At 43.3% G+C, this 25,973-nt stretch overlaps 1 protein-coding gene across 3 annotated transcripts; it reads left to right on the top strand.

Moving 5' to 3' along the window:
• The first annotated feature begins 3,902 nt into the window (after nucleotides 1-3,902).
• On the top strand, nucleotides 3,903-25,704 carry LIPN (lipase family member N). 3 transcript variants are annotated; one of them, XM_019430077.2, is made up of 12 exons: nucleotides 4,540-5,727; nucleotides 8,644-8,721; nucleotides 9,043-9,119; nucleotides 9,962-10,077; nucleotides 10,792-10,909; nucleotides 12,952-13,150; nucleotides 14,472-14,581; nucleotides 17,068-17,204; nucleotides 18,001-18,147; nucleotides 19,780-19,851; nucleotides 20,608-20,679; nucleotides 24,402-25,704. In XM_019430077.2, exons 4-12 carry the CDS (start codon nucleotides 9,973-9,975, stop codon nucleotides 24,633-24,635), a joined length of 1,194 nt encoding a protein of 397 aa, XP_019285622.2. In that variant the 5' UTR covers nucleotides 4,540-5,727; nucleotides 8,644-8,721; nucleotides 9,043-9,119; nucleotides 9,962-9,972; the 3' UTR covers nucleotides 24,636-25,704. The 3 variants fall into 3 exon arrangements, with proteins under 3 accessions (XP_019285623.2, XP_019285622.2, XP_053766212.1); XM_019430078.2 differs by lacking the exon at nucleotides 9,962-10,077 and having other exon boundaries at nucleotides 3,903-5,727; XM_053910237.1 differs by lacking the exon at nucleotides 9,043-9,119.
• Nucleotides 25,705-25,973: the final 269 nt, after the last annotated feature.

Genomic DNA, 25,973 nt, shown 5'->3' with positions numbered 1-25,973 from the left:
TTTTTTTTAAACATGGAGACACTCATTCTTGACTAACCCATATGCTGTCATGAAGACAAAAGCTGTATATGAAGTATATTTGTATAGCACAGCCCTTCAGTATGGGCCCTGAAGTCTTTACGTTTGGTTCCTAGCTCTATTGCTCTCATTATGTCCAAAGACAAGTTAACTAATCACTCTGATCCACACTTTTCCCATCTGTAAAACGGAGCTATTGTTAAGTACCTCTATTATTGAGTTGTGAGATGACATGAAAGACTTTAACTCAATACCAGTTCCAAAGAAAAGGGTTAGCAGATGTTATTATTTGTAAAGTGCTGGGCACAGATAATGGCTTAATATTTTCAATCATGACCCATATCCTGTATGGAAAAATAGAATTCTTAATTCGCATAGGAATTACATATACCAAGACATTAAATGGCGTGTGTAAAGTCATATTTAATCCCAAGAACTTTTTCCTTGGCCTCCTGAGACTTGAATACATTTATGTGAGTAACATTAATAGAAATCATCTGTACTTATTTTTTGCCAAGCACTACGCTCAGTGTTTTCTGTATGCTTATCTCACTGGATTCTCATCATAGCCCTGAAGATGGACTCCACGTTTCCTCTGTTTTACAGATAAGAAGTCCAAATGTTTGAAAAGTTAATAACTTCCTGAGGTCGTGGAGTGATTTTGGGGGGCAGGGGGATGAACCCAAAGGTGTCCAGTACAGGAGCCAGTACTGTCTCATGGTGCAGTATGACCAGCATAATCGTATTTGTCAATCAATTATTCTCCACTTATTCACACAATTAAATGATATCTATTATTTTATCTGATGCCGTACTATCCAGTGCTATGGGGGGGGGGAGGTACTGAGTGTGTACGTGGGGACGAGGATTAATATTTATTGATTCCCTGCTATGTGACAAGACATTACTGAACAAGACACACATTATCTCATCTATCCACATAATAGTTTATGACTTAGATATTAGTATGCCCATTTTGCACATGAAGGAGATCAGTACCAGAAATAATTAACTAAGGTACCCAAGGTCAAATGGCAAATAGCTCACTGGTTATTCTAATTCCCAAGAGCACTTCCGTATGCCTCCACGGTGTGGATATAATCACGTGTACGTGGAGGTTGATGGTGTACCGTCACAGACCCTAAGCGCCACGTGAATGGTGGGGCACAGTGTTATTGAACCTCAAAGACAGGAACGATCATAGAAAGCTGAGGACAGACAAGACATCCCAGAGGAGGAAGAGAACGACGTGAGTTGTAGAGACAGCCTTGGGGATATTCACAGAAAGTAAAAGGCAGAGAATGTGGAGATTAATTTGGTTTCCAAATGAACTTGCGCAGGACCCCAACTGCCCAACGACAGTGGATGTCTCATTGTGCTTACACAGAACCAATACTCAATAAATAGTTGCTGAATGGTTAGGAGTACCTTCTCTGTCCTCCAAGCACTGGAGTAGGTCCTATAGGAATAGGGGTACTTTCAAGACATGCAACTTAATATATTTTGGCTAAGACTCATTTGTCAAGAATTTCTTGTCATATAGAATGGGAAAGGGTGGCTGGCAGAGTGCCAGGAGGCTGCATAGAGAGGCACCTCTTTGGTGACTATGGCATCTCAGACTGGCATATCCTGACTCGATACTGTCAGTGTCCCAGAAAATGACTGCACTTACACATGCTGAGTCACATAACTGAAATTTGCAAGGGACAAAGCATAAATCAAAACATGTGTTTAGAATCTGCATTAGACTCCACAGCTGTCACAAGAATCGTATCCATTTTTTGGCCAAACTAGTGTATTCTTTCCCTGTAAGAAAACACATAGGAATCCTAGGAGTGCAGGGGAAAAAAACCACAGAGGAAGTATACGATTTGACATAAAATCACCACCTACACATCCTTCAAATACATGGAACCTTTTCCACATGTAACTAACAGTCTAATCAGCATACATGTATGTTTAATCTTCATGATAGTCTTATAAAAGTGGTACTTTTCTCATCCCTTCTTTATAGATTAAGGAACTGAAGCTTGTAGATATTTCCCCCAAATTAGCAGTTTTCTAAAATTCAGAATCTCGTCTGTACTGAGCTCTGACTCTTAATGCTACAATGCTGTGAGTGCCTGTTGTGATCTAAGTAGGCATTGAGACCACAAAGAGCAACAAGGTAGAGGCTGTTGTGCCCAAGTGAAATTTATAGACTAAAGAGTAAAAGCAGATATTTAACAACTGCCCCCTCACAGAATTTAAATCTTTAATCATAACTGTGGTGAAGCCACCAACAAGAAGGACACCCTCATCAAGGAGGACGGGGAAGGAAGTCTTGTCTGAGCAAATAAAAGTACATCTCAGATCTGTAAAGTCTTTTAGCCATTCCAGGCAGGGGACTGGCTCGGGTGGCAGGAGCTAGGCTCACTGGAGACAGTTGAAGAAGCACAGAGAGCCAGGGAGAGAGGGGATGAGGTGAGTGCCAGAGGGGTGCAGAGCCTGGGCTCTAGGCTTTCCTGGCCGGTTACAGAACTGTGACTGCAAAGCCATTGCAGAGCGTTAATTTCAAGAGTGCTTAAAGGAGACTTAGATGGTGTCCCTGAGGGCTCAGTCGGTTAAGCATCGGACTCTTGGTTAGGTCTCAGGTCATGATCTCAGGGTTTGTGTGTTCGAGTCCCGTGTGGGGGCTCTGTGCTGACAGTGCAGAGCCTGCTCAGGATTCTCTCTCTCCATCTCTCTCTGCCCCTCCCCCACTCACACTGTCTCTCTTTCTCAAAATAAATAAATAAACATTAAAGAAAAAAAAAACAGACTCAGATGCATGTTTTAAAGCAATGACAGGGGTGCCTGGGTGGCTCAGTCAGTTAAGTATCTGACTTTGGCTCAGGTCATGATCTCGCAGTTTGTGAGTTCGAGCCCCGCGTCAGGCTCTGTGCTGACAGCTCAGGTTCTTCGGATTCTGTGTCTGGCCCTCCCCTGCTGGCTCATGTGCACTCTCTCCCTTTCTAAAATATAAATAAACATTTAAAAAATAATATATAAATAAATAAATAAAATAAAAATAAAGTGATGACAGTAGGGGCACATGGATGGCTCAGTCAGTTGAGTGTCTGACTTTTGGTTTCGGCTCAGGTCACGACATCACGGTTCGTGAGTTTGAGCCCCACATCGGACTCTACACTAACAGTGCGGATCCTGTTTGGGGATTCTCTCTCTCTCCCTCCCTGTCTCTCTGGAGTTCTCTCTCTCTTTCTCTCAAAATAAATAAACTTTAAAATAATAAATAAAATAAAATAAAATAAAATAAAATAAAATAAAATAAAGTGATGACAATAGCCACAACATGGAGAAGGCATTAGGCAGATCCAGGGAATCTAGATAGAAGTTTCCAGAGCTCCAGCTGAGATAAGGAAGCTTTGGCTACTACATGGTTATTTGGAGCCCCAAGGTTAGCCATGGACAAATACTTTCTCAGTTCCATATTAAGGACTCAGTCATCTTTTAGGGACAATCAAAGTGTGATCTCAAAGCAAAACCTCTCCAAAAATCCGTACTAATTGCACACATGTCTTCTAACTCTTGTTTGTTTAACCAACACTCTTGGAAGAGGTAAATCCAGGAAGCTGTCGAACTTGTAAATGAATTTAAGTAACAGTATAATCAGGGCACCTGGGTGGCTTAGTGGGTTAAGCATCCAGCTTTGGCTCACGTCATGATCTCGCAGTTTGTGACTTCGAGCCCTGCGTGGGGCTGCCCATGCTGATGGCTCGGAGCCTGGAGCCTGCTTCAGATTCTGTGTCTCCCTCTCTCTCTGCCCCTCCCCATCTCGTTCGAGCTCTCTCTCAAAAATAAACACTAGAATAAATAAACAAACAAATAAATGATGGCATAATCATTTCAGTGACATTTTCTTTACCAGGAAATATGAAATCATTTTTAAAAAACTTTAAACAATAGTTTGGCGTTTGTTGTTGGAGTAGAGTCAACGTCACAAGCTCTCTAGATTTACTGACCTTGAGAACACTGGTGTCCCTTGTGCTTTTGATAAAGTATTGTCGCTACATATTGGTGAGCAAAACTTTTTGCGGGATAGTGAGACTCAAGTCTTGGTGAGGGAGCAGAGGCCAAGCACTTGAGAAAGTAATTTGATGATGCAGACTGTAAGTAGTTGGATAGGCGGATATAGAACTAAGGTCAAATATATGATACAAAGTTATGTCTTTGAGGGGAGTCCCTTCAAGTTGGAGAAAAGTTTCAAGACCCATAGGAGACAGATTTAGCCTCTAATACACAGTCACTATGTGGCTAGTAAGCACTTACAATGTGGCTAGTCCTAACGGAGATGGGCTGTGAGTGTCTCAGAATCATCAGGTTTCAAAGACTTAGTGCAAACAAAACAAAACAAACAAGAAATAAACTAAAGTCTCACATGAATAATATTGATTGCATGTTGACATGATCATATTTTAGATCTATTAGTTTAAATGAAATATAATATAAAACTTAATCTCACCCATTTCCTTACACTTTAAGAGACGTGGCTGTAAGAAACTTTAAATGATATGTGTAGTTTGCATCAGGTTTCTATCGGAAAGTGCTGGCTTAGAGAAAAGAGGTTATTATGGCCTAAGAAATCTGGTTATTTGTAGGGAAAAACTTGAATAATTCTGCATTTATAAGGTTGAGAAGAGAGATTGCGTGAAAGATACCAGACTGTGCCCTAATGGGTAGATTTAGGGAGAAATTGGAAGCAGAAAAAGGAATATCCAGTAGAAATTTTTTACTGTGTCAGTATGTGCGGCAATCTATAACTAATGGTGGCATTATTCCAACTTAGTACAAAACAAAGCAAGATTGACTTTCCCTATGAGCTTGCTCTCTTATGAAATTTACCATATAATAATATTAAGAAAAATGTCCTTTGCAGCATACTGTAAGTATGCTTTTAAAGCAAAGAGATCCAGCAGAATTCATAGCCAGGCTGGTAGAGTAACAAGGTAAGATGCCTGATGCAAAGTAAATATTCAATAAATAATCAAGAGTTCACTCTTTTTATGGATAACAATAATATTAGTTTTCCTGGGTAACTAAGCGATGTTTTCTGGACTTCCAGATTCATCCATCCATTCATTAATTCACTCACCCGGAGACTATGTTTGATGCTGATGGTGATGAGGGGAGGGATGAAATCAAGATCCTGTGATGCTAAAAGCCATCTACCCATTCTCAGGGGTGCTGGGGAGATTTGAAGGTGATTCAACAGCAGTTTAAAGCAATAAAAAGCTAACTCAGAAAAGAAATAGGACCATGTATCAAAACAACCAACGTTACCCTTACTGCACATTCCATTCATTCACCTACACAAACTGATGAGACTGTATCTCAAACTAGAGTCAACTTGAATTTTTTGGCCAAGTGCTGTGTGTGTGTGTGTGTGTGTGCGTGCGTGTGTGTGTTTAAAAAAGCACCTCCGCTGGGACATACCTCCTATAGGAATTCAAGTACAAAATGACCTGTAGAGAATACCATACATAGGTTCTGCACATTAAGTAAGCAGCTGGGCAGGTAAACCTACTTGGAGGACCAGATGCTATAAATCTCCTCCTATTAGATGGCATGGCCCCTCCTCTCCATTCTCACAAAGCTTTGACCTTTGCCACGAACACAGTCCTGATCCTGCCTCTCTGGGGACGTGGATGGCATCCCAGACCTGCGCTTTGGGTAATAATGTCTCTTTAAATGGAAGCAGTCTTTCCTTTGCGCATTTTAGATTTTATTTGCCTTTTCTCCCTTCTGCATCTTTACTGTCACCATGCGGTGTGTGAAGGTGGGTGTAGTCTAGTGGAGGTGACATGGAGATTCACGGACAGCAGCGTTTACGACAACCTGCTTTAGTCTCACAGACGATCTCAGAAACAGCATTGTATCTTACAGATGTTATGAGCATGGCCAACTTTGCTTTCTGGGTGAAGAAATAAAATTGCTACACGTAATTTAAAGTGCCTTTCCTAAAGCCAAAGTGTACCAATCAATCACACTGTGGGTGTGTGTGCAGCTTTATTGAGCCTTATTTGAATTTTAAGATGTATAATGAATTAGATAAATCATCCAGTGAGCAAGCAACAAATTCTGTGTTCCTGTTCATGAAAAGTCTTTTGGCAAAATTTTTTAAGTTTTGTTTTGTTTTGTTTTGTTTTGTTTGAGAGAGAGAGAGAGAGAGCAATCGGGGTAGGGGCAGAGAGAGGGGAGAAAGAGAATCCCAAGCAGGTTCCACACCATCAGTGCAGAGCCCTACATGGGGCTCAGATTCACAAACCATGAGATCATGACCTGAGCTAAAACCAAAATTCAGAGGCTTAATCAACTGAGCCACCCAGGTGCCCCATGCAAAGTCTTTTATTCCAGGGCAAAAGTTTCAAATCATTTATTTTTCCAAAATTCTCATTAGCTTCTATTTTGTATCTTGTTAGTTACAGCCTAATATTTTTAACCTCCAGTTGTTTTCAGGGGAAAGCTATCCCCCTTTGATACAAATGTATATATTATGAAAAACCAGCCTCGGGGGAGAAAGAATCAAACAAACAAACAAAAACATGTGATGTAATAGCAAATGTATTTTGAATGAGAACATTGGATGGAAAATAAGAATTATTTTCACAGATAGACACCAAGATTCCAGGACCTATGTTCTATGCTCAACTGCATATTTTTAGCTACCTGGATATTGGAACCGGCAGCCATCATTTAAAAAATTGCTCATGGGGCACCAGGATGGCTCAGTTGGTTAAGCGTCCAACTTTGGCTCAGGTCATGATCTCGTGGTTCGTAGATTCGAGCCCCGTGTTGGGCTCTGTGCCGACAGCTCAGAGACTGGAGCCTGCTTTGGATTCTGGGCTCCCTCTCTCTCTGCCCCTCCTCCACTTGTGCTCTGTCTTTTTCTGTCTCTCTCTCTATATATCTCTCTCAAAAAATAAACATTAATTTTTTAATATATAAATCAACATTAAAAATTTTTTTTTTTTAATTTGCTCAGACTGCGATATGATCTTTGGATCAAGATATCAGAAATACCACAGAGCTTCAGAAAGTTGCCCTTCAATCTACATTTTGCCCAAGATCACGCTCCAGTTCTAATAGCATCTAAAATTATGGGCAAAAAAAAAAAAAAAGGCAGGGAAAATTTGAGCTTCTAGAGAGTAGGCACTATTATTTTGTATTTGTGCTGGGCTACAACCTGTAAAGGCCTGAGACGTTTAACTCCATCCATGCTATTTCCACATGGAGCCATGACCATGAATCAACACTAATAGTATGAACATTGTGCTTCCTAGAACTCTCCAGAGTCCACTAAAGTTCTGTTAGAAGCGCTTTTTCAAGTCAGAAGCCCTGAGCGTTTCCCAGCACCCCCGCACGCCTCTGCCATTGGGCCATGAAGAACCGGGAGGCAGGGGAGTGGGGGAGGGGGGTGTCTTTCCTCAAAGGCAGAAGGAGGTTGGAGGGTCCATAATCCTTCCACCTCTTCCAATAAACTGAGTGCTATCTTTGAATTCACACTCGTGTGATTGGCATGAAATTTCTCATTCCAGTGCAGCAGATCTTAGGGTTTGGATACACACAAATAATATCTTTGTTTCTGAGATAACTGGAGAATGAGTCCAAACTAAGAACTGAAATTACTGGATTGGGCCAAGGAGGAGGTAGCTTTCTTCCTGCTTCTTGTCCCCAAGAGATTCAGTGGCTGCTAGGGTCCTACAGGCGTACAGAATACAGAATGGGACAGAAAATTGATGCACATGGCCTCCACTATTGGAGGTGGGGTGTAGAACTAAATTCCCTTCCTTCTCCTCTGGCCTCTGCTTCTACTTTTTTTTATTTATAATTTTATAAAATTTTATTTGTGTATTTAGAGAGAGAGAGTGAACGGGGGAGGGGCAGAGAGAGAGAGGGAGAGAGAGAGAATCCCAAGCAGGGTCTGCAATGTCAGTGTGAGCCCAGTGTGGGGCTCGAACTCAGGAACCAGAAGATCACGACCTGAGCGGAAGTCAAGAGTCAGACGCTCAACAGACTGAGCCACCGAGGTGCGCTTCCCCTTTGTTTCAAGTAAAGGGGCGTGGTCTGTGGTTCAGCACCCACGATGGTCAGTTTCCTCTGGCACAATGCTAGTACTGGTTTCCGCCGGGCGTCCAGGGCCTGGAGTCTGGATGGTCTCACTGCCACAACTTAGCCACAATCAATCGCATCCCTCCACGCTGCATGGTTGACATCAGTGCTTTTACATACGTGGCTTCACGACAAAAACGCTACGGCATTGGAAAGGTAGGCATTGTTATGCCTGGTTTTGGCCATTAGGATGATCGGTACATCCTACTTCCCCATCTCATGCAAGACTTTGAAACTGTTGCTGAACCCTCCCTGCCGTGGCAGACACTCAGTGGAAACATGAAGGATTCAGTCAAACTGGTTATTTGGCATCGTGCAGACCACTATTTCCCAATCTACAAGCGAATCATGACATTTGGGGCGTCAGGAAGACGCCCTGGGCGGTGCCTTAGTGCAGGGTTTCCTCATTTCCATGGGCTTCCGGTCTCTCCTCTCTCCAGCTTCTAACTGTCACTGCAACTACATCTCATTCTTCAGCCTGATGTCACATGCAGAAGTCCGGAGGTTCCTAATCGGCACGGAGTCTTCGGGAGCAGGGGAAGCTTCCTTAAATAGGTAAGATCAAAATGGATCACAACCGGGAGGTGGGTCGGGAATGGTTCTCAGATGTAAGGGTGCTACTGGGAGTTGGCCGGCCTTCCTGGTCCCCCTCTGTCACCTGTTGGCTCTGTGACCTTAGACAGATCTAAAATCTCTCTAAGCCTTGGTTTCCTTCATTGTTAAGGTGAGGATGATTGAACTTACTTCATGGAGTTTCTTTGAGATTTAAATAACATACACGAAGTATGTAGAGCTATTCTCCACACGAGCTCAGCACTGAGTAGACATTACCTACCGCTAGGTTTAAAAACCTTTAAAATTACATAACGTTTCCAGGTAGCAGATTATCTTCAACCGGACAGCAAATGTATGGAAAGCTATTAACTTCAGAAGGAAGCTCTCAATTTCTAGAAGTGAGTCATTAATTTGTTCCAGGAAAAGCTCTCTGATGTTCCTTTCTGGCTCATGCTCAGATTAGGAAAAATAGTGAAAGGGCTTACATACACTTACTGCACGGTAGGTCACTAATCCTTCCTGTAACCCTGTGAGGGACGTTACATCATTATCCTCATTTTTCCCACAAGGAAACCAAGAGAGAAAGCTGTTAAATCAGTTGCCCAAGGTCAGAAATCTTGTCCGTGGTGAGGCTGGATCCCAATCTCAGACCATGGGGCTGCAGCTCCTTTAGGACGAGCCCTCTGCACTGCAATGAGGTCGGGCTGCCTTGGAAGAAATGCTTTGAAGCCGTGCCAAGGAAGAGATAACACATTTCAACGCGCTACCTTCCCCTCTGGGTGTCCCCAAGGCAAATAATCCCTTCCCTGGAAACTGATAGTCAGGTTCTCTGCTCATTGCTCTTGTTTGTCTTGTGGGAAGCCGGTTGGGGTAGAGAATAGGGGCACTTTCCACTTTGCTGTGGCTTAGACACCTGTCCTCGGTGTCTTCAGGTATCCGGCAACTGGAAGGTGAGCAGAGACTGAATGACATAATTGAAAAACTTTGAGTAAGAGAAAACCAAGAAATAAGCCTCCATACTAAATTAAATTTCCTTCAAGAACTGGACGGGGTCATAGCAGTTTCCATGTGAGCAATGGATTCACCTGCTCAGAGGTAGCTTACTGCGTTGGCTCCCTCCCACGCTTTCTCGGTGTTTCTAGGACGCTCGTCTTTCGGTTTTCACCAGGGCATTATTCTCATCCCTTCATCAACGTGGATGTATAAGATTAATCTGTGATTATTAAATGTCTTATGTCAGGCATTCCCACGATGTGGCTGTTTTTCACAACAACCTGTTTGCTCTGTGGAACTTTAAATGCTGGTAGCTTCTTTAATTTGGAAAATGAAGCGAATCCTGAAGTGTGGATGAATATTGTAAGTCATGCGAGGTTCCGAAAGACATCACATAGGGCTGATGCGTGGGTTGTGAGATTAGCAAAGGTCTTGTGATAGCAGAAAAATCTTAGAGAAGGAAACAGATGGAAAAAAAAACATAGGTGATTTTAACGTTTCTCTGAGTCAAGCTAGGCTGATGTTTTCTTCTGATTGAATAAATAATACTCTCTAGTCACGTAAAGCGAACTCATGATTGTAGGCAACCTCCTCTTTTGAAATTATATTTTTAAAACATTAAGAATTTATATTTTAAGCCATTTGGATCATAGATATGACAGCCTTCTAGTGGACTGTGGTTTTATTATCTTTAAACCAAGAGGGGTCTGGAGAATTGGCTTGAGAACATAGTTTTGTCGGAAGAATGAGGAGGGCACCTGTTGGGATGAGCACTGGTGTTGTAAGGAAACCAATTTGACAGTACATTTCATATTAAAAATAAAAGGAAGAATGGGTCGATACTAAATAATATCTCCACCCAACCACTCACCCCCAGATTTGCCAATAGTAGACCTTTTCTAATAGTCTGCTTATTCGTTATCAAGACTTTACATAGTAAATTAACCTTACAGTTACCTGGGGCTACAGATTTCAGATCACTCACCCCAATAAACACACACCAGATTCTTTGTTCTGGTTTCTTTTGATGACCTCTGGAGAAGATGTTGAGCTAATACCTGTATTTTCACTGGACAGAGTGAGATCATCACCTATAATGGCTACCCCAGTGAAGAGTATGAAGTCACCACTCAAGACGGGTACATCCTCAGCATCAATAGAATCCCCCACGGGCGAACAGATGATAGAAACACAGGTATGAGATGTGTCTCTCCTGCGAAGGAGGAGAGCAAATGACTAACATTGACTGCTGGCTTTCCTTTAACGGAATGACTGGTTTGTCAAAACTGGATGAGTCTTTAAATAGTCAACAGGGAGCCTCATTCTTTTTCCCATTCTCTGAAGCCAGGCAAGAAGCTAAAAATACAAAGGGCAAGACTGATCTTGTTGAAGGCGGCCGACTTGGCTTGTGGGCAGGGGTGTAAATGCAAAGGCAAAGCATGCATTTCGCTGGTTCATTACTGATCTCTCATGCGGAAAATTGTTACATCCCAGGAAAGCAGATTTCCTGGCTGCTGGAAAGACGTTTGCTGGGCTGTGTGAGGTTGACTGGGTTGCGTGAAGTCTCTCCTGCCCCTGCAAAGATCAACAGGCTTTTCTCTGTAGGCTAAAGGGGGGAAAAATCAAGTTAAATGATCGTGACATATCTGCAACTTTTTTTCCAGGAAGGAAACCTGGAACATTCACCTATGTTTTGATTTGAGGGACAGAAGTTTTGTGGAATGAAAGAACATGGTGTTAGGAAGGTCTGAATTTTGGAATAAAGAGCCAGCCAGACAAAAGCAGAGGAATTATTCTTTAAATAGGGACACATAACTGCAGATCTCGGGATGAGAAAGAGGGAAGACTGAGCAAAGTATCTGGGGAGGCTCCAGGGCAAAGTCATTTACTCAGATTGCTGCATGGGCTCTCCTGCCAGTCACATTCAGGGGCAACTAACATCACGCTGTTTAACTTCCTCTGCCTCTAACAAAGAAACGTGTAATTCTAGGGTTTTGGAATGAAAACTGGGAGTGGGGTTAGGTAGGTTTACCAGATAAAATAGGACACACCCTGTGAAAGGTGACTTTCAGATCAATGACAGATCGGTTTCTCATACAAGTTCCACTTTAGGATGTACTTATACAAAACGTTTTTTTATCGTTCATCTGAAATTCACATTAACACGGCATCCTGGGTCTTCCATTAATCTTCGTTTCGTTTCAATACAAGCCCAAGTTGGGTGGGGGGGCGGGGGGGGGAATGGCCAGGAAGCATAAAAGGAGAGGATTTCTCCAGGAAAGCTTTCACTTAAGGAGGGAGGATTTGGGGAAGATTTAGAATTAAGAGCCATCTATTAAGTGTATTATTCTAAAAGCTTTACATTAATTTATATCAGATAAAGCTCTCAGCATCCGTATGAGGTCAGTACTATTCATGGTTATCATTTTACAGATGATAAGGCAAAGCAGGTTCTCGAGGTCACACAAATAGCAAGTGATGGAATCAGAATTCAAATCCAGCCTGGCTCCAGAGAGCATGTGCTCTTACCCATTGAATGATGGTGACTTTTTTGGAACTTTCCACCCTGAAGACTCTCTCCCTCAGGAATTCGGTTGTTGTCAGAGGGGTGTTGAGCTGGTTGTATTGTATTTGGGTTTTCAAATGCTCTCCAGTAGGCAGAGGCGGGGGGGTTTGGCTAGAAGCTTGGCAAGGAGCCAGATGCTGTCCATTTACGGTCACATCCCCCTCCTCCCTGGAAGAGGCACAGAACACCATCAAGCATGATCATTTTCACGTCTCCGCCAGCCAGACCCAGGAGGTACGCAAAAGTGAGTTCATGGAGCACTGAGCACCATTACAAGCACCCACTTGGTTGTGAAACAGAACCGGGCTTGAGTCCTGGCTCTGCACCCCGTTAATTGGGTGGCCCCTTGGGAAAGTCACCTAACTACCTTCTAAAGCCGCGTCTCCTCCTCTGGAAAATGAGGATCCTTAAAATAGTAGCTACTTTCTGGAGTTGTTATGAGAATTTAACAAGCTCATCCGTGGCCATCTGTCAACATACCACTAGGTGCAATGCATGTGCTCAAGAAACTTACACCATGTTAACCAAATGCTCTATATGAAAGGGAAAGGTGATTGCTGATTAGGTTTTTGCTTTTTCTGGGCATGTGTGTGTTTCTATCATGTTCCTGAGATGGTCTACTTATCATAAATTATTCTCTCTCTCCTCTCTCTCTTCCTGCCTCCTTCCAGGTCCCCGCCCAGTTGTGTACTTGCAACACGCTTTGTTTGCAGACAATGCCTCTTGGCTTGAGAATTATGCCAATGGCAGCCTTGGATTCCTCCTAGCAGATGCAGGTTACGATGTCTGGATGGGAAACAGTCGGGGAAACACTTGGTCAAGAAGACACAAGACGCTCTCAGTGACTGAAGAAAAATTCTGGGCCTTTAGGTAAGCGGTATCTAAGAAAAATCATGAAGAGACTTTGGGACCATTGCTTTGAATATAATAGTGTGGGTGATATTAATAATAATCTGCAACATTGGGAGTCACGTGGTTCCGTGTAGCTTCTACTAACTTCTCAAAGCAGAGAAATAGCAAGGAGTTTGATTTCCACTGATTCTCCCACAAGCAAGTTACATCATTTTCCCAGGATCATTTTAACATCCGGTTCTGTCCAATACTGTACATTATAAGCGTGTCTCAAGGGGCAGCTCAGGACATTTCTAGGACCGGTGCACACACTCATTCAACCAATGTTTGCGGAGTGTCTCGTCTCTGCATAGTTCTGGGCCCTGAGCGCTCAACGGTAGGCTAAGTACCGGCCCTCGAGAAGCTTATGTGCATTCCGACGCTACGAATACAGGTCTTTCCCCTCGGACGGTCACTCAGTTTTGCAGAGATGATGTGTACCAGTACTCGATTTTGTTTACAGAAACTCTGGTTGAGACGGTATTAAATACCATTTTCAGCACAGACCCAATAGGAGGTCTTTAAAACCTTGCTAATGGACAATGGAGAACAATGGTCTAATACGCTGCCTGCTTCTTTTAGGGAAAGTGTTCTCTGCGGGCATCAGAGGACAGGCTGATGCCTGCAAGAGACTTCCCAAGGCTAACCTCCCTGCTGGTTTGCAAGCCAGCGCCAGAACAGAAGGTGCATTCCTAGCACACGAATGAAATGGTCAGCACCCACTGGCAGGGGAAGAATAAAGGAAGGATAGAGTAAATTTGGGGCAGGGGCAAACATCAGGATAATATTTTGTGTCCGTGGCCCTTGGTCGGAAAGGTGGAGCCTGTTTACTACAAGACGACCTTTAGCAGCCTTCCTACATCCCTGGCATTATGTTGCTTTCCCAGATGAGGAACCTGAAGCTCAGAGCATTTAAGTAATTCATCAGAAGTTACTCAGCCAGAGTCGTGATTTGCAACCACTTCTGTTTCCAAAGCTGAGCATGAATCTTGCAAGCGCCCTGGGAGTGTTTGAAGTAGAGGCAGAAAAACCAGATGTAAAAGGGAAGGGGATGAAGGGGAGAAAGGGTAGGAGTGACCGGCGGACAGCACACACAAGTCTTGAAATCAGCCCCGTTAAAAGTAACGCATAGAAATGCAGCCAACAAGGCTCCAATAGCCCGCACATGACCGGATAAATAATGAAATGCAAGGCAAATGAGTGAACAGCACAGAATTCTGTGTATAAAAACTAAGTGAGCAGGTGCTCTGCGTCTTAAACTTAGGAGCGAGTGTTTATAAGCCCCTGTTTTATTTTGCAGTTTTGATGAAATGGCCAAATACGATCTTCCGGGAATAATAGACTTCATTGTAAATAAAACTGGTCAGGAGAAGCTGTATTTCATTGGACACTCCCTTGGCACGACAATAGGTATGTTTACAAATGTCCGTGTTTTACAAGGTCGGAGCCTTGCAAGAGTTCGTCTTACGTGTTAACCTAGTGCCCTAAGTGGTTGTGAATCTGCCCTTAATTCTCTGTCTTGTGCCGGACATGAAATCCTAGTGCCCTATGTGGTTGTGAACTTGAATTTCAGAGACCGTGTGTAGGACAAATCTTTCCTCCATGTCTGGTCCCAACAGCACATTTGTAACCGTGATATAATTTCCATGTGCCCCAAATCTAAAGAAGTATTTCCAAAGAGTTAAGCATCTAGGTCCCCTCTGAGCTGAAAAAGTAAAGCCTGATGCCTTGAAATAACCCTGAAGAATGATAAATATGTATCAATCATACCTGCCTCACAACCCCTATGGGATTTTTAAAAAATAGTAAAAGGGTGATGTTATATCTCTATATGAACAAACTGAAAACATATGATCACTTTTTTTTAGTTGAAACACAAAAGCATACGTCAACTGGGCCCATTTAGCATGTGACTTAATATTTATGGCATCGCAATTAAATGTAAGCACTATGTAGAAAAATTCTCAAAAGCCCAAGATCCTACTCTCTGAAAATGTACTTCTTAATGATTTACTACATCTTTTAGAAAGAAATAAAAAATCCAGTTCCAAGTACAAATTTAGAGGAAGCCATACTATTAATAATGCCAATTTGTTAGCGATCTTCCACTAACGTTTTCCATTTTAAGAGATTACGTGGAATGCAATATTTTAGCTGGGGTGAAACTATGCAAAATAAATAAGTAATCTTACAGTCTCCTTATCACCATTAGCATCAACAGCAGATGTATATTTATTGGTGCTTTATATTGATATGTTTGGAACAGCCAGTGAGCATCCCAGGACATATTCTAAAAGGATATAGGGGCGTCTGGGTGGCTCAGTCGGTTAAGCAGCCGACTTCGGCTCGGGTCACGATCTCGCGGTCTGTGAGTTCGAGCCCCGCGTCGGGCTCTGTGCTGACCGCTCAGAGCCTGGAGCCTGTTTCAGATTCTGTGTCTCCCTCTCTCTGACCCTCCCCCGTTCATGCTCTGTCTCTCTCTGTCTCAAAAATAAATAAACGTTAAAAAAAAAATTTTTTTTAAAAGAAAAAAATAAATAAAAGGCTATAAAAAATTTTAATGAGACAAAAACAAAACAAAACAAACAAACAAAAAACCTGCCACTAACTGGCAAATAATTGCAGTATCCTAGCGCACACTTAGCGAGCATTGACTATGTTTAGGGTCTTGTGTTGAGGACCCTTGGTCAGGGTGTCTTAGCAGAAAGAGCACAGATTCAAAGCAGGTCAGTCTGACAGCCCCCAGTGGGGTGTGGGACATGTGGAAGGACCGGAAGGAGAAGGAATGACTCGAGTGGGGTCTAGAAAAGTGGGCAGCACGTAGGGATGCTCTTCTGTCTGACCCGCAAAGAAAACAAATGATCCCATCAGCAGGGCTCTGCATTGCATTTAGGGCATGCTCTTTTCCAGGGAGCACTTGCAGCAGAGCAATTTTTGGCCTGTGAGAAGGGCCCGTCCCTGGCAAGGTGTTTAGCAACCCAGGCTCCAGCCCAAGACTAGTGAGTGTGAGCGTGGAAAAACTCCTCTCCGCACATCTCCAAAGATCTGGGGAGAAGTGTCCCCCTACCCGCATTCCCGTTTCAGTCTTTGTAGCAGCTGTTCAGCCCATCAATACAAAGTCAGTTCTTTTTTTGGCCAAGATGACTTCAATGGTTCAAGAAGAATTTCAGGGGAAAAAATTCTCTGCTACGGCTGTGTCCCCATGCGTTTGCGACACGTGTGCACACACGCACACACACACACACACACACACACACACACACACACACACACTGACAGGGTCCCGGGAGGACTAGAAACAGGTGCAGTAGTGTTGCAGGAAAATCAGAGCAGGTAGAGACTGCTGGTCTCCCAGGACCACAGTGGACCGAGGGAAAGCAGGGAAGATTCTGGAGGCTGGTAAGCATCCAGTTAAGCACTGGGAGTAGTGAAATCTGGTTGCACTGTGAGAAAGACAAATTGTGGAATAACTGGATGATACTACATAAAGAACTGATTGTTCCACCTCCCATGAACCAATTATTTGCTCCTAGAAGCTCTGTGACTCATCCCGGCATCTCAGAGCTGGTGGTAAAATGACAGCATTGCCCGCACTTAGCCCATGCCTGTGAGCGAAGACGCCCCCGGCCCCTCGGCAGGGGCGGCTCCAACAGCTTATCCCCTCGCTCTCCCCGACCAAGGTACATTGTTCAGAATCCGAGAAAAATGGACACTTGACAGCAGAGGGACTGAAGGCAGATTATCTTTGCAGAACATCTCAGAAGTTTCCCAATTCATCCGCAAGATTGTTGCAATAGAAAGACAACCCGTCAAAGCAGAGTCCTACTTTTGTTAGTACAGACATTGCCTCGGTATTTCTAATTTTTACAAGATTGTCTTGTCTCCTGTTCTCTTAGGGTTTGTAGCCTTTTGCACCATGCCTGAACTGGCACAAAGAATCAAAATGAATTTTGCCTTGGGTCCTGTGGTCTCATTCAAATATCCCACGGGCATTTTTACCAGTTTTTTTCTACTTCCAAATTCCGTAATCAAGGTAGGCTCGTTTTCACCGAAATGTGTCTGAGGATCCCATCTTGGATCGTGTGTTACATAAGCCTGAATAATACACCCTTTCTCATAGGGGAGGTTTGTTAAGATGCCCAAACCCAAATGTCCTACAGCCCGATTATTCATTCAGACATTTATTGGTTATTTTCCAAGGGCTGAAAAAACAGTTTGGTGCCCAATGTGGATTTGGGACTTTATCCATCCAAAGATTTTTTTTTTCTGTTTGCTTTTTGATTCTCTAAAAAGTTCACGCCACAAAAAGCATCGCGTTTTGCCAAAATTGGGGTGTCGGCTAAAATGGATTGGGGTCAAAATGAAGTCAAGGAGACCAATTCAGTTTTCATAGTAACTTTTATATAAAATCAAGCCCTGGTTTAGGGCGAAGTGGTGGGAATGGAAAAAAACAATTGTGAACTAATACAAGGAAGAATCTCCATAGTCCCTAATGACTGGTTTCATAGTGGTTTTATTGTGTTGTTCACTGTAAGCTCAAGTGACGTAAGTTCCCTTTTGTGTGGTTGACAGGTCTGTTGCAAAGGGTGTTGACCTCAGTTCAGTTTGGGACGTTTTCTACATTTGGGCAGAGTTGAGCAGACAGTCTTCCCTCGAGGGAGATGGATTCATGAGTCGTTTCTTTTCCCGGATGACTTGGTCTCCTTGGCAAAAACAGCAAATACAAACACAAACAGATCTCCCGAGAATCCTCATTCCTGGGGATGGAGGGGAACATCAAGGAGTCTGCAAATGGTTCTTGAAAGGATACTTCTTTTTTCTTTTCACAGCGTTTTTTTGGTACCAAAGGTTTCTTTTTAGAAGATAAGATGGGCAAGGCACCTTCTACCAAAATCTGCAACAATAAGATATTATGGGTGATATGTAGTGAAATTATGTCCTTATGGGCTGGAGCCAACAAGAAAAATATGAACGTGGTATGTATGATGATCAGGGGACCATTGGATGCTCTAAGAAATTCCAGCTTTTCTTTGGCTCTCGTTGATGTATCTATTAAACGGCAAAGGTTGATACGATATTCTAAAGCATAAGGGCAAAGATTGGCTAAGCATAGATGAGGTATTCAATGGACCACGACTGTGAAGACCGGGGAAAAGAATAGGCAGAGTCATCCTTCTGTCCCTGGTCACACACAGGAAAACGATGATGTCCCACCATGAGTAGAGGGTTCACCTGTTTACTCTCAGCCACCATTACTACCATCCATTTCATTTTACAACCACTCCTGTGCCCTAAATAATAATAATAATCCCAGAAGAGAAAAGAAGTACATCCAAGCATTGAATTTGTCTCCTGTGTGCCTTCATTTGCTGGGTGCTGTTGGCCTCAGATAAAACTCCTCACGTCACTTACAAAGCACAAGACACAATGGAATGGAGGTCGAATCCCTTTCCCACAGAAAAGGAACAGTCTTGTTTCATCAACTCTTTGTTTCCTGGTAGGAGAATTCAAGGAGGAGGAGAAGGAGGAGTTTACATTTGCGGACTGATGTGGTTGAATTCCATATGGCGGCCAGTGAGGCTGTGACAGTGAGGCTAGTTCTCAAATAGCTGGTCTCTGCCAGCCCGCTCTACCCCTATTCAAGAGGCTAAGTTGTGCCCAACGGAAATACAATGGGAACCATTGTTCAAAGCCTGCTTATTCAAAAGTAAATGTATTTTTTAATTTTTTTAAGTGTTTATTTATTTTTGAGAGAGAGAGCGCGAGTGGGGGAGGGACAGAGAGAGAGAGAGGGAGACAGAGCATCCAAAGCAGGCTCCACACTCCAAGCGGTCAGCACAGGGTCCGAGGTGGGGCTCAAACTCGGGAACTGTGAGATCATGACCTGAGCCGAAGTCGGGCGCTTAACCGACTGAGCCACCCAGGCGCCCCAAAAGTAAATATTTCTGATAGTTCCCTTGATCGCTTTCATTATACAGTATTCTAGGACATAGGATTACAATTACTATTATAGCTCTATAATTTTCATCTCTCTATTCTTTTGCAAAGGCCAAAGTACAGCACCTAGGGAAGCGATTGTTTTTTGCTTTTCTTTTGCGATACTTTATTTTTATCCTCACAAAAGCCTGGCACGGTAGGATTTTTTAGTATGTTCACTTATTAGGTGAAAATACAGAAACTCGGAAATGTGAAATGACTTGCCCGAAGTCACAAAGCTCCTAATGAACAAAGTTACTTCCTGAAATCCGGGTTTTTTCGGCCTCGTGATTTGTGACAGTGCACACCCCTGCACACGCACACCACATCCCTACACTCGCACACAGCACCTTCCTAAAGCACACTGCCCCGTGATGATCATCGTCGCTTCTCCTACTTCAAAACCAGCCAATTAACCCACGGCTTCCAAGCTGATGGCAGTTTGCTCCCAAGCAACGCGGGGTTTACTCACATTCAAGCGCCTGGCATGATTTATTTATCTTACCCGCCTGGTCATTTCCAAAACCCCAGCTTCCATTTGCTAATTCTTTGCACCATTGCTCTCGGCTTCTGGAAGGGGTAGTTTATTTCATTGGGTGAGTTTTGCTGTACCGTGTTTTATTTCCCTTCAGAGTCGGATGGACGTGTATATGTCACACGCTCCCACTGGATCATCGATACAGAACATCCTGCATATAAAACAGGTAGTGTCTTTTTCGTGGAAAACTATTCCAAGCTTATTTCACTACATCCGAAAGAAGAGGGTTAGCCGGTCTACCCTAAGAAGCTTCAAAGCCGGTGTCTGCTTTGTCCTTGACACGGTCTTTGGTTTGATTTCCCCAGATTTTAAAAAAAAAATTTTTTTTCAATGTTTATTTTTGAGAGAGAGCGAGAGACAAAGTGTGAGCGGGGGAGGGGCAGAGAGAGAGGGAGACACAGAATCCGAAGCAGGCTCTGGGCTCGGAGTTGTCATCACAGAGCCTGACGCGGGGCCCAAACCCACAAACCGTGAGATCATGAGCTGAGCCGAAGTCGGACGCTTAACCGACTGAGCCACCCAGGCGCCCCTGAGTCCCCCGATTTTAAAGGACAGGGCAAGGTATGGTGGAGAGCAAGTAGGTGACATAAGTGAACTCTATCTTAGATCGGAGCTTGTAAAATAGACCCTGAGCTGAAGCGAGAGGTAGCCAGGGAAAGCCTGAGGAGACCGAACCTTCCCCCAGAGATTTGACTGCCCCCCCGAGGGGTGTAGATTTTCCATGAGTTCTTCCTTCAAACCAAGGGAGATCCTTGCTTCCCTTTCTGTTGACCTTGTGCTTCTAGTAGTGAAAATGTATTTATATCCTTCTGGTGCTCCAGGAGCCTTTTTTTTCTAACCAGTGCCTAGTGGTTTCCCAAGACTTGCTGTTAACAGTTGTGGCTGTTACTCTAATTACTTTTCCAAAACACATTTATTTCAGCTTTACGGATCAGATGAATTCAGGGCGTATGACTGGGGAAGCGAAGCTGAGAACATGCATCATTACAATCAGGTGAGCTGCTCGGAACTTCCCCAGAAGCCAGCTTTTGAGAAATTATAATAAATTATCAGAGGGGCGCCCGGGGGGTTCAGTCGGTTAAACCTCCGACTCCAGCTCAGGTCATGATCTTGCGGTCGGTGAGTTGGAGCCCCGCGTTGGGCTCGCTGCTGTCAGCATAGAGCCACTTTGGATCCTCTGCCCCCTCTCTCTCTACCCCTCCTCCGCTCACGCTCTGTCTCTCCCTCTCTCAGCCCCTCCCCTGCTCATGCGCACAGGTACACTCACACATTCTCTCTCTCTCTCTCTCTCAAAAAGAAATAAACACTAAAAAAGAGAAAGAAATTATCAGAGAGTGAAAAGAGTCTTACCTGGCCATTGGTGGCATTCTCATTGATAGAGCTTTTTAAGAAACGTCTCATTTAAATATGCATTCATCGCAGAAAGTCTAGAAATAAAAAAGGCATATCTTAAGGAATTCAAATAATTTGTAATCCCTCCACCCAGAGAACACTAGACGTGTCAATATTTTACTGCATTTTTTCCGATCTTCTCACTACCGCTGCTTCTAGACATATTTTTTAAAGTTTTATTTATTTAAGTCATCTCTGCAGCGCACGTGGGGCTCGAACTCATGACCCCAAGATCAAAAGTCAGATGCTGTTCTGACTGAGCCACCCAGGCACTCCCCCGACACAATTTTTAATCTTGCTTTTTCATTTACGGTAACGGCAAGATCTAGTCAATGTTACTGAGGTGTTTTCTTTAACATAATTTTGTTGACTGTATATTAATGGAAATCGTTTTATAAAAATCTATGAAAATGTACAGAATAGATCAATACCCAGTTCCTGATACCAACAGGAAAAAAATAGGATCCCGCAAGAACATTGAAGGAATATTATCTACCCATGAAGACTTGAGCCTTTGGTATCTTTTTTCCCTCTGACTTTTCACACTACGATTTGTACACCCGCTTAACCCTCCGTACTTGGGATTAATCCTCTTGGCATCATTTCTTTCGCTAAATTAAATGTTTCCAATGTTTTCCCAGACTGATATATAGTTAAGGCTATTTATTAGACCAGTCAGTTTCTCACTAATGGATTGAATTGTTAGAGAAATTATTCTACCAGACCTTAAGACGACTAAGAGAGGTATGTATGTTTTTACTGGTTTTTAAGCTTGATTAAGGCGTGATTTACATTCAATAAGATTCGCTGATTTTCCAATTCGGTGAGTTTTGACAAATACATTCATTCATGTAACCATGCCACAATCAAGATACCAAACATTTCTGCTACCCCCGAAGTTTTCCCCTGCCCCTCAGACCATGTATAGTCACAGATGCATATATTTGCAAATTCTTAGAATCGGGCCAGGAAAACAAACAAATAAACAAACCCACCAACAAATGTTAAAGAGATTACCTTCACAGAGGAGACGAAAGGTAGAATGAAGGGGAAGAATGTGAAGGAATAAAGGAGGCTCTCATTTGGGATTTTACATATTTCCACTTCCATTATTTTTAAGGAGCACGTTATATTGTATATTGCATGTTTGTATATTGTTTCTGTTTATAAGAGAATGAAACAAAAATCTCACACACTCCCTTAAGACCATTGTTAGTCACAGTCCTTTCTTTTTCAGCTTTATTGAGGCAAAATTAACAAATAAAATTGTAAGATTGAAGGGTGCAACGTGCTGACTTAAGTATGGGAGAGCGTCAACGTGCTTAGAATTTCTCAGCGGTTCGATAGATGGTCCTACCTTAGTTCAGGCCAACCCTGTTTTATGTGTGTCTGCTTTTAGGCCATGTGAAGTCAATTTTTATTATATTCTGGTCTCAACATTTTGCCCTCTTAAATTCCCAGCGCAGTCTCTGTGTGCACTGTGTTTGACAGAGAACAAGAGAATTAGCCCGTGTGAGCTCCGTGAGGGCAGATATTCCTTTCTGTTTTCTTCACCGGTGTTTTCTCACCTGGCAAGATACTGGGCATGTCCTGGGCCCTTAACACTTATTGGCTGCATACATGAAATTTCTTTTTTTTTTTTTAATTTTTTTAAAAAATTAAAAAAAAATTTTAATGTTTATTTTTGAGAGGTGGGGGAGGGACAGACAGAGAGAGAGAGAGACTCAGAAGCAGACTCCAGGTTCTGAGTTGTCATCACAGAGCCCAATGTGGGGCTCAAACCCACGAACCGTGAGATCATGACCTGAGCCAAAGTCGGACGCTTAACCTACTGAGCCACCCAGGCGCCCCATAAATGAAATTTCTTAATGCCCCTCTTATCCACCTTAAAATGTCTCTGTCCCCTTGATTCTCTTCTTCCCTCCTCTCTCCCAAAATGGAGGCCCTCTTCTTTCCCGAGTCTGAGGGCTTGTGCCCTTGACCCCATCTCTTCCCACCTCCTCTTCCTCCTGGCTCCTTCTATCGTCTTCAGTGAACTGCTATTCCTTTTGGAAAATGAACAAACAACCTTCTGTCAACCTACCGATTCTATCGCTCACTAATCCATCCCTCTGTTTGTAACCAACATTTTTTAATATTTAAAAAGGCTGACTTTTTCCACTTCCTCCCCTCTTCCACTCATTCCTGAACCCTGGGATATGTAGTTTGGGCCTTCATCTTTCTATACAGCTACTTTATGTAAAGTGGCCTGTGGCTTTTCATTACCAAATCCAATGGCCCGTTCTTGCCTTCAGGTAACATGGTCTGCCAGTCACCATAGCCTCCTTGCCATTCACTGCCCCAACGTAGACTTCAATAACGTAGTGCTCTTGCGTTTTTCCTTCCCTTTTTAAAAATAAATTTATTTTGACAGACAGACTCCACACTATCAGCAAAGGGCCTGATGTGGGGCTCGAACCCACAAACCACGAGATCATGACCTGAGCCGAAGTCGGCTTCTTAACCGACTGAGCCACCCAGGCACCCCTTCCTTCCTTTTTTGATTGTTGTCCTCCGTCTACACTGGCTACTTTCCATTCCCCGCACTCGCAAACTGTCAACCTCTTCCAAGATTCTTCATACCCCTCTTCCTTTCTCCCTTGGAGAATCTAATCATCCCTGTGGCTTCCATTATCCCTTTCTCTGGACCATCCCTACTGCCTGTCTAGATGGTTTCAGGACCTACCTCCAGCCTGTTCCTTCTTCAAGGTCATCCCATACGATGCCCATGCAGTCATCTTAAGACAGAGCTCTGAGAAGTGACCCTGCCTCACTTCCCCCGACTTCTGAAAGATGTCAAGATACCTTAGCCTGGAGTCTGGACCTTGACTGTCTGTCTCCTACCTCATCCACTCATGTATTTTCTTCCTGGGGTTCCCGGGACAGTTCACCATCCTTACTGGGGGGTACACACTCTTACCACTGGCTAGAAAGCCCTCCCGCCTTCAACCCTATCTGTCAAAATCCAACGCTCCCTCAAAAGTCATTTCAAATGACTCGTTTTTCTGTGAAACCCCCAGTCGGAAGTCATTTCTTCTTTACCTTCCCTGCCATTTTTTGGCTTTTGACATACCTACTTTGTAGGCAAATGCTTATGTACCTATCTTACCTTGTTCCTTCCCACTCCTTGAAGACAGGGACCACTGCAGGTAATATTTCTACTTCCCAGAGCCTGAAAGAACTATGATCGTAGCAAATGCTCACTGAGCAGCCTGTCTGCTTATCGGAACCCAGTGGTGGCCATGAGGAGTTTTCTGTCACGAATGCTCTTTCTGTCTCTTCCAGAGCCGCCCCCCACTCTATGACTTGACCACCATGAGAGTGCCTACCGCTATGTGGGTTGGGGGCAATGATGTCCTTGTAACGCCCCAGGATGTGGCCAGGATACTCCCCCAGATCAGGAATCTCCGTTACTTCGACCTGTTGCCTGATTGGAACCACTTTGATTTCATCTGGGGCCTCGACGCTCCTCAGCGTGTGTATAGGAAAATCATAGACTTGATGAAGTCATTCTCCTGACGCATGCACTTCTGGGCTCAAAGTTGCGTGCAAGCCCGTGAGAGGCTCTGGAAAAGAGACTAATCAGCAGAAAAGTCTTCTCCAGGCTCGTTCGCCTCGTTGCTGTTGCCGAGATGCTCCCCTAGCTGACATCCAAGCAAGAATTATTTCAACTGTCCTGTTCTTTCTCTAAGAAATGCGCACACCCTCCAAATCCCTTCCCCTCCGTCAAGGGTAGGCCCGATTTTCCACCTCTGTCAACTGTACACTTGGGAGAGTAGTTCAAAGAGGACTTTTTCTTTCCTAGTTAAAGTAAAATTTCCCGGAAGGAAAAGCTCTCTAAAGGCAGCCACTTGGGAATGTACTTGGGGTGACATAGGGCCATATGTTAGGGCCATAGTCATTATGGCTATCTGTAAACAAGCCACGAGATAAGGCCCAGCCCACATCAAGCATGAAAGAAAACAGCAGACTAGGAAAACTAACAAAATTTAAGTATTCCGGGAGCGCATTTTACCGTTCCAAGCAAAGAATGAAAAGAGAGGGAGACAAAACTGGGAATGAGCAGGTAAGATAAGCTGAATTACTGATTACTCTTAAGTTAGAACACATGAGAAATAATTCTCTCTTCTTTTGCTCTAAAGAGGAGCTAAACCGATCACTACCGGTGACTTCGTTGTCGATGTGGACTTTACACTATTGCCTGCTAACAAGAGACATTTAAAGCATCTTCCGGAAAACCTATTTGAGAAGCCCCAAGGGAGGCACAGGAATATTCTAAGTCTTGCTCTCCTTCGTTCTCTAAATGATGCCACACATTGATTCTAGGATTAAGTACAGAGTTCCAAGAGTAGCGTGAAGTTCAGTTGCAAAAGTTCCGGACCTTCTATGCTAATGTCGTTAACGGAAAACTGTTTACGATCCTCAAGGAATCATAAATAAATGATACACATGCATACCTCCCACAGTTTATTGAAACTTAAAACGGGTAAATGTAGATTAGGTCACTGATATTTGCACGTAGGATCAGGGTTTTGGGGATGTCAAATGCCACATCATCATTCTTCAATAAATAATCCGTAATTCATGATTTTTAACCTCAGTTTCAGTGTCTTTAAAAGGAATGACAATTTTAAAACACTTGGGAAGCGATTTTATTTTATTTTATTTTATTTTATTTTATTTTATTTTATTTTATTTTATGTTAGAGTTTTTTAATGTTTGTTTATTTTTGAGAGAGAGAGACAGAGTGCGAGTGGGGTAGGGGAAGAGAGAGGGAGACACAGAATCCGAAGCAGGCTGTAGGCTCTGAGCTATCAGCACAGAGCCCCACGTGGGGCTTGAACTCGTGATCCATGC

This window comes from Panthera pardus, unplaced genomic scaffold, assembly GCF_024362965.1.
Source record: "Panthera pardus isolate Hobbes unplaced genomic scaffold, ASM2436296v1 HiC_scaffold_22, whole genome shotgun sequence".
NCBI lineage: Eukaryota > Metazoa > Chordata > Mammalia > Carnivora > Felidae > Panthera > Panthera pardus.
Note: the sequence above shows the minus strand (reverse complement) of the source record. Positions and strands in the feature narration are given on the sequence as shown.

What these genes read in the sequence shown, in the direction of transcription:
- LIPN (XM_053910237.1), top strand. Translation starts at nt 9,973, where the DNA reads ATGTGGCTGTTTTTCACAACAACCTGTTTGCTCTGTGGAACTTTAAAT. An exon ending in CTGAAGTGTGGATGAATATT is followed by an intron (nt 10,078 to 10,791) that starts GTAAGTCATGCG and finishes TTCACTGGACAG; the next exon opens with AGTGAGATCATCACCTATAA. An exon ending in ACATCCTGCATATAAAACAG is followed by an intron (nt 19,852 to 20,607) that starts GTAGTGTCTTTT and finishes CATTTATTTCAG; the next exon opens with CTTTACGGATCAGATGAATT.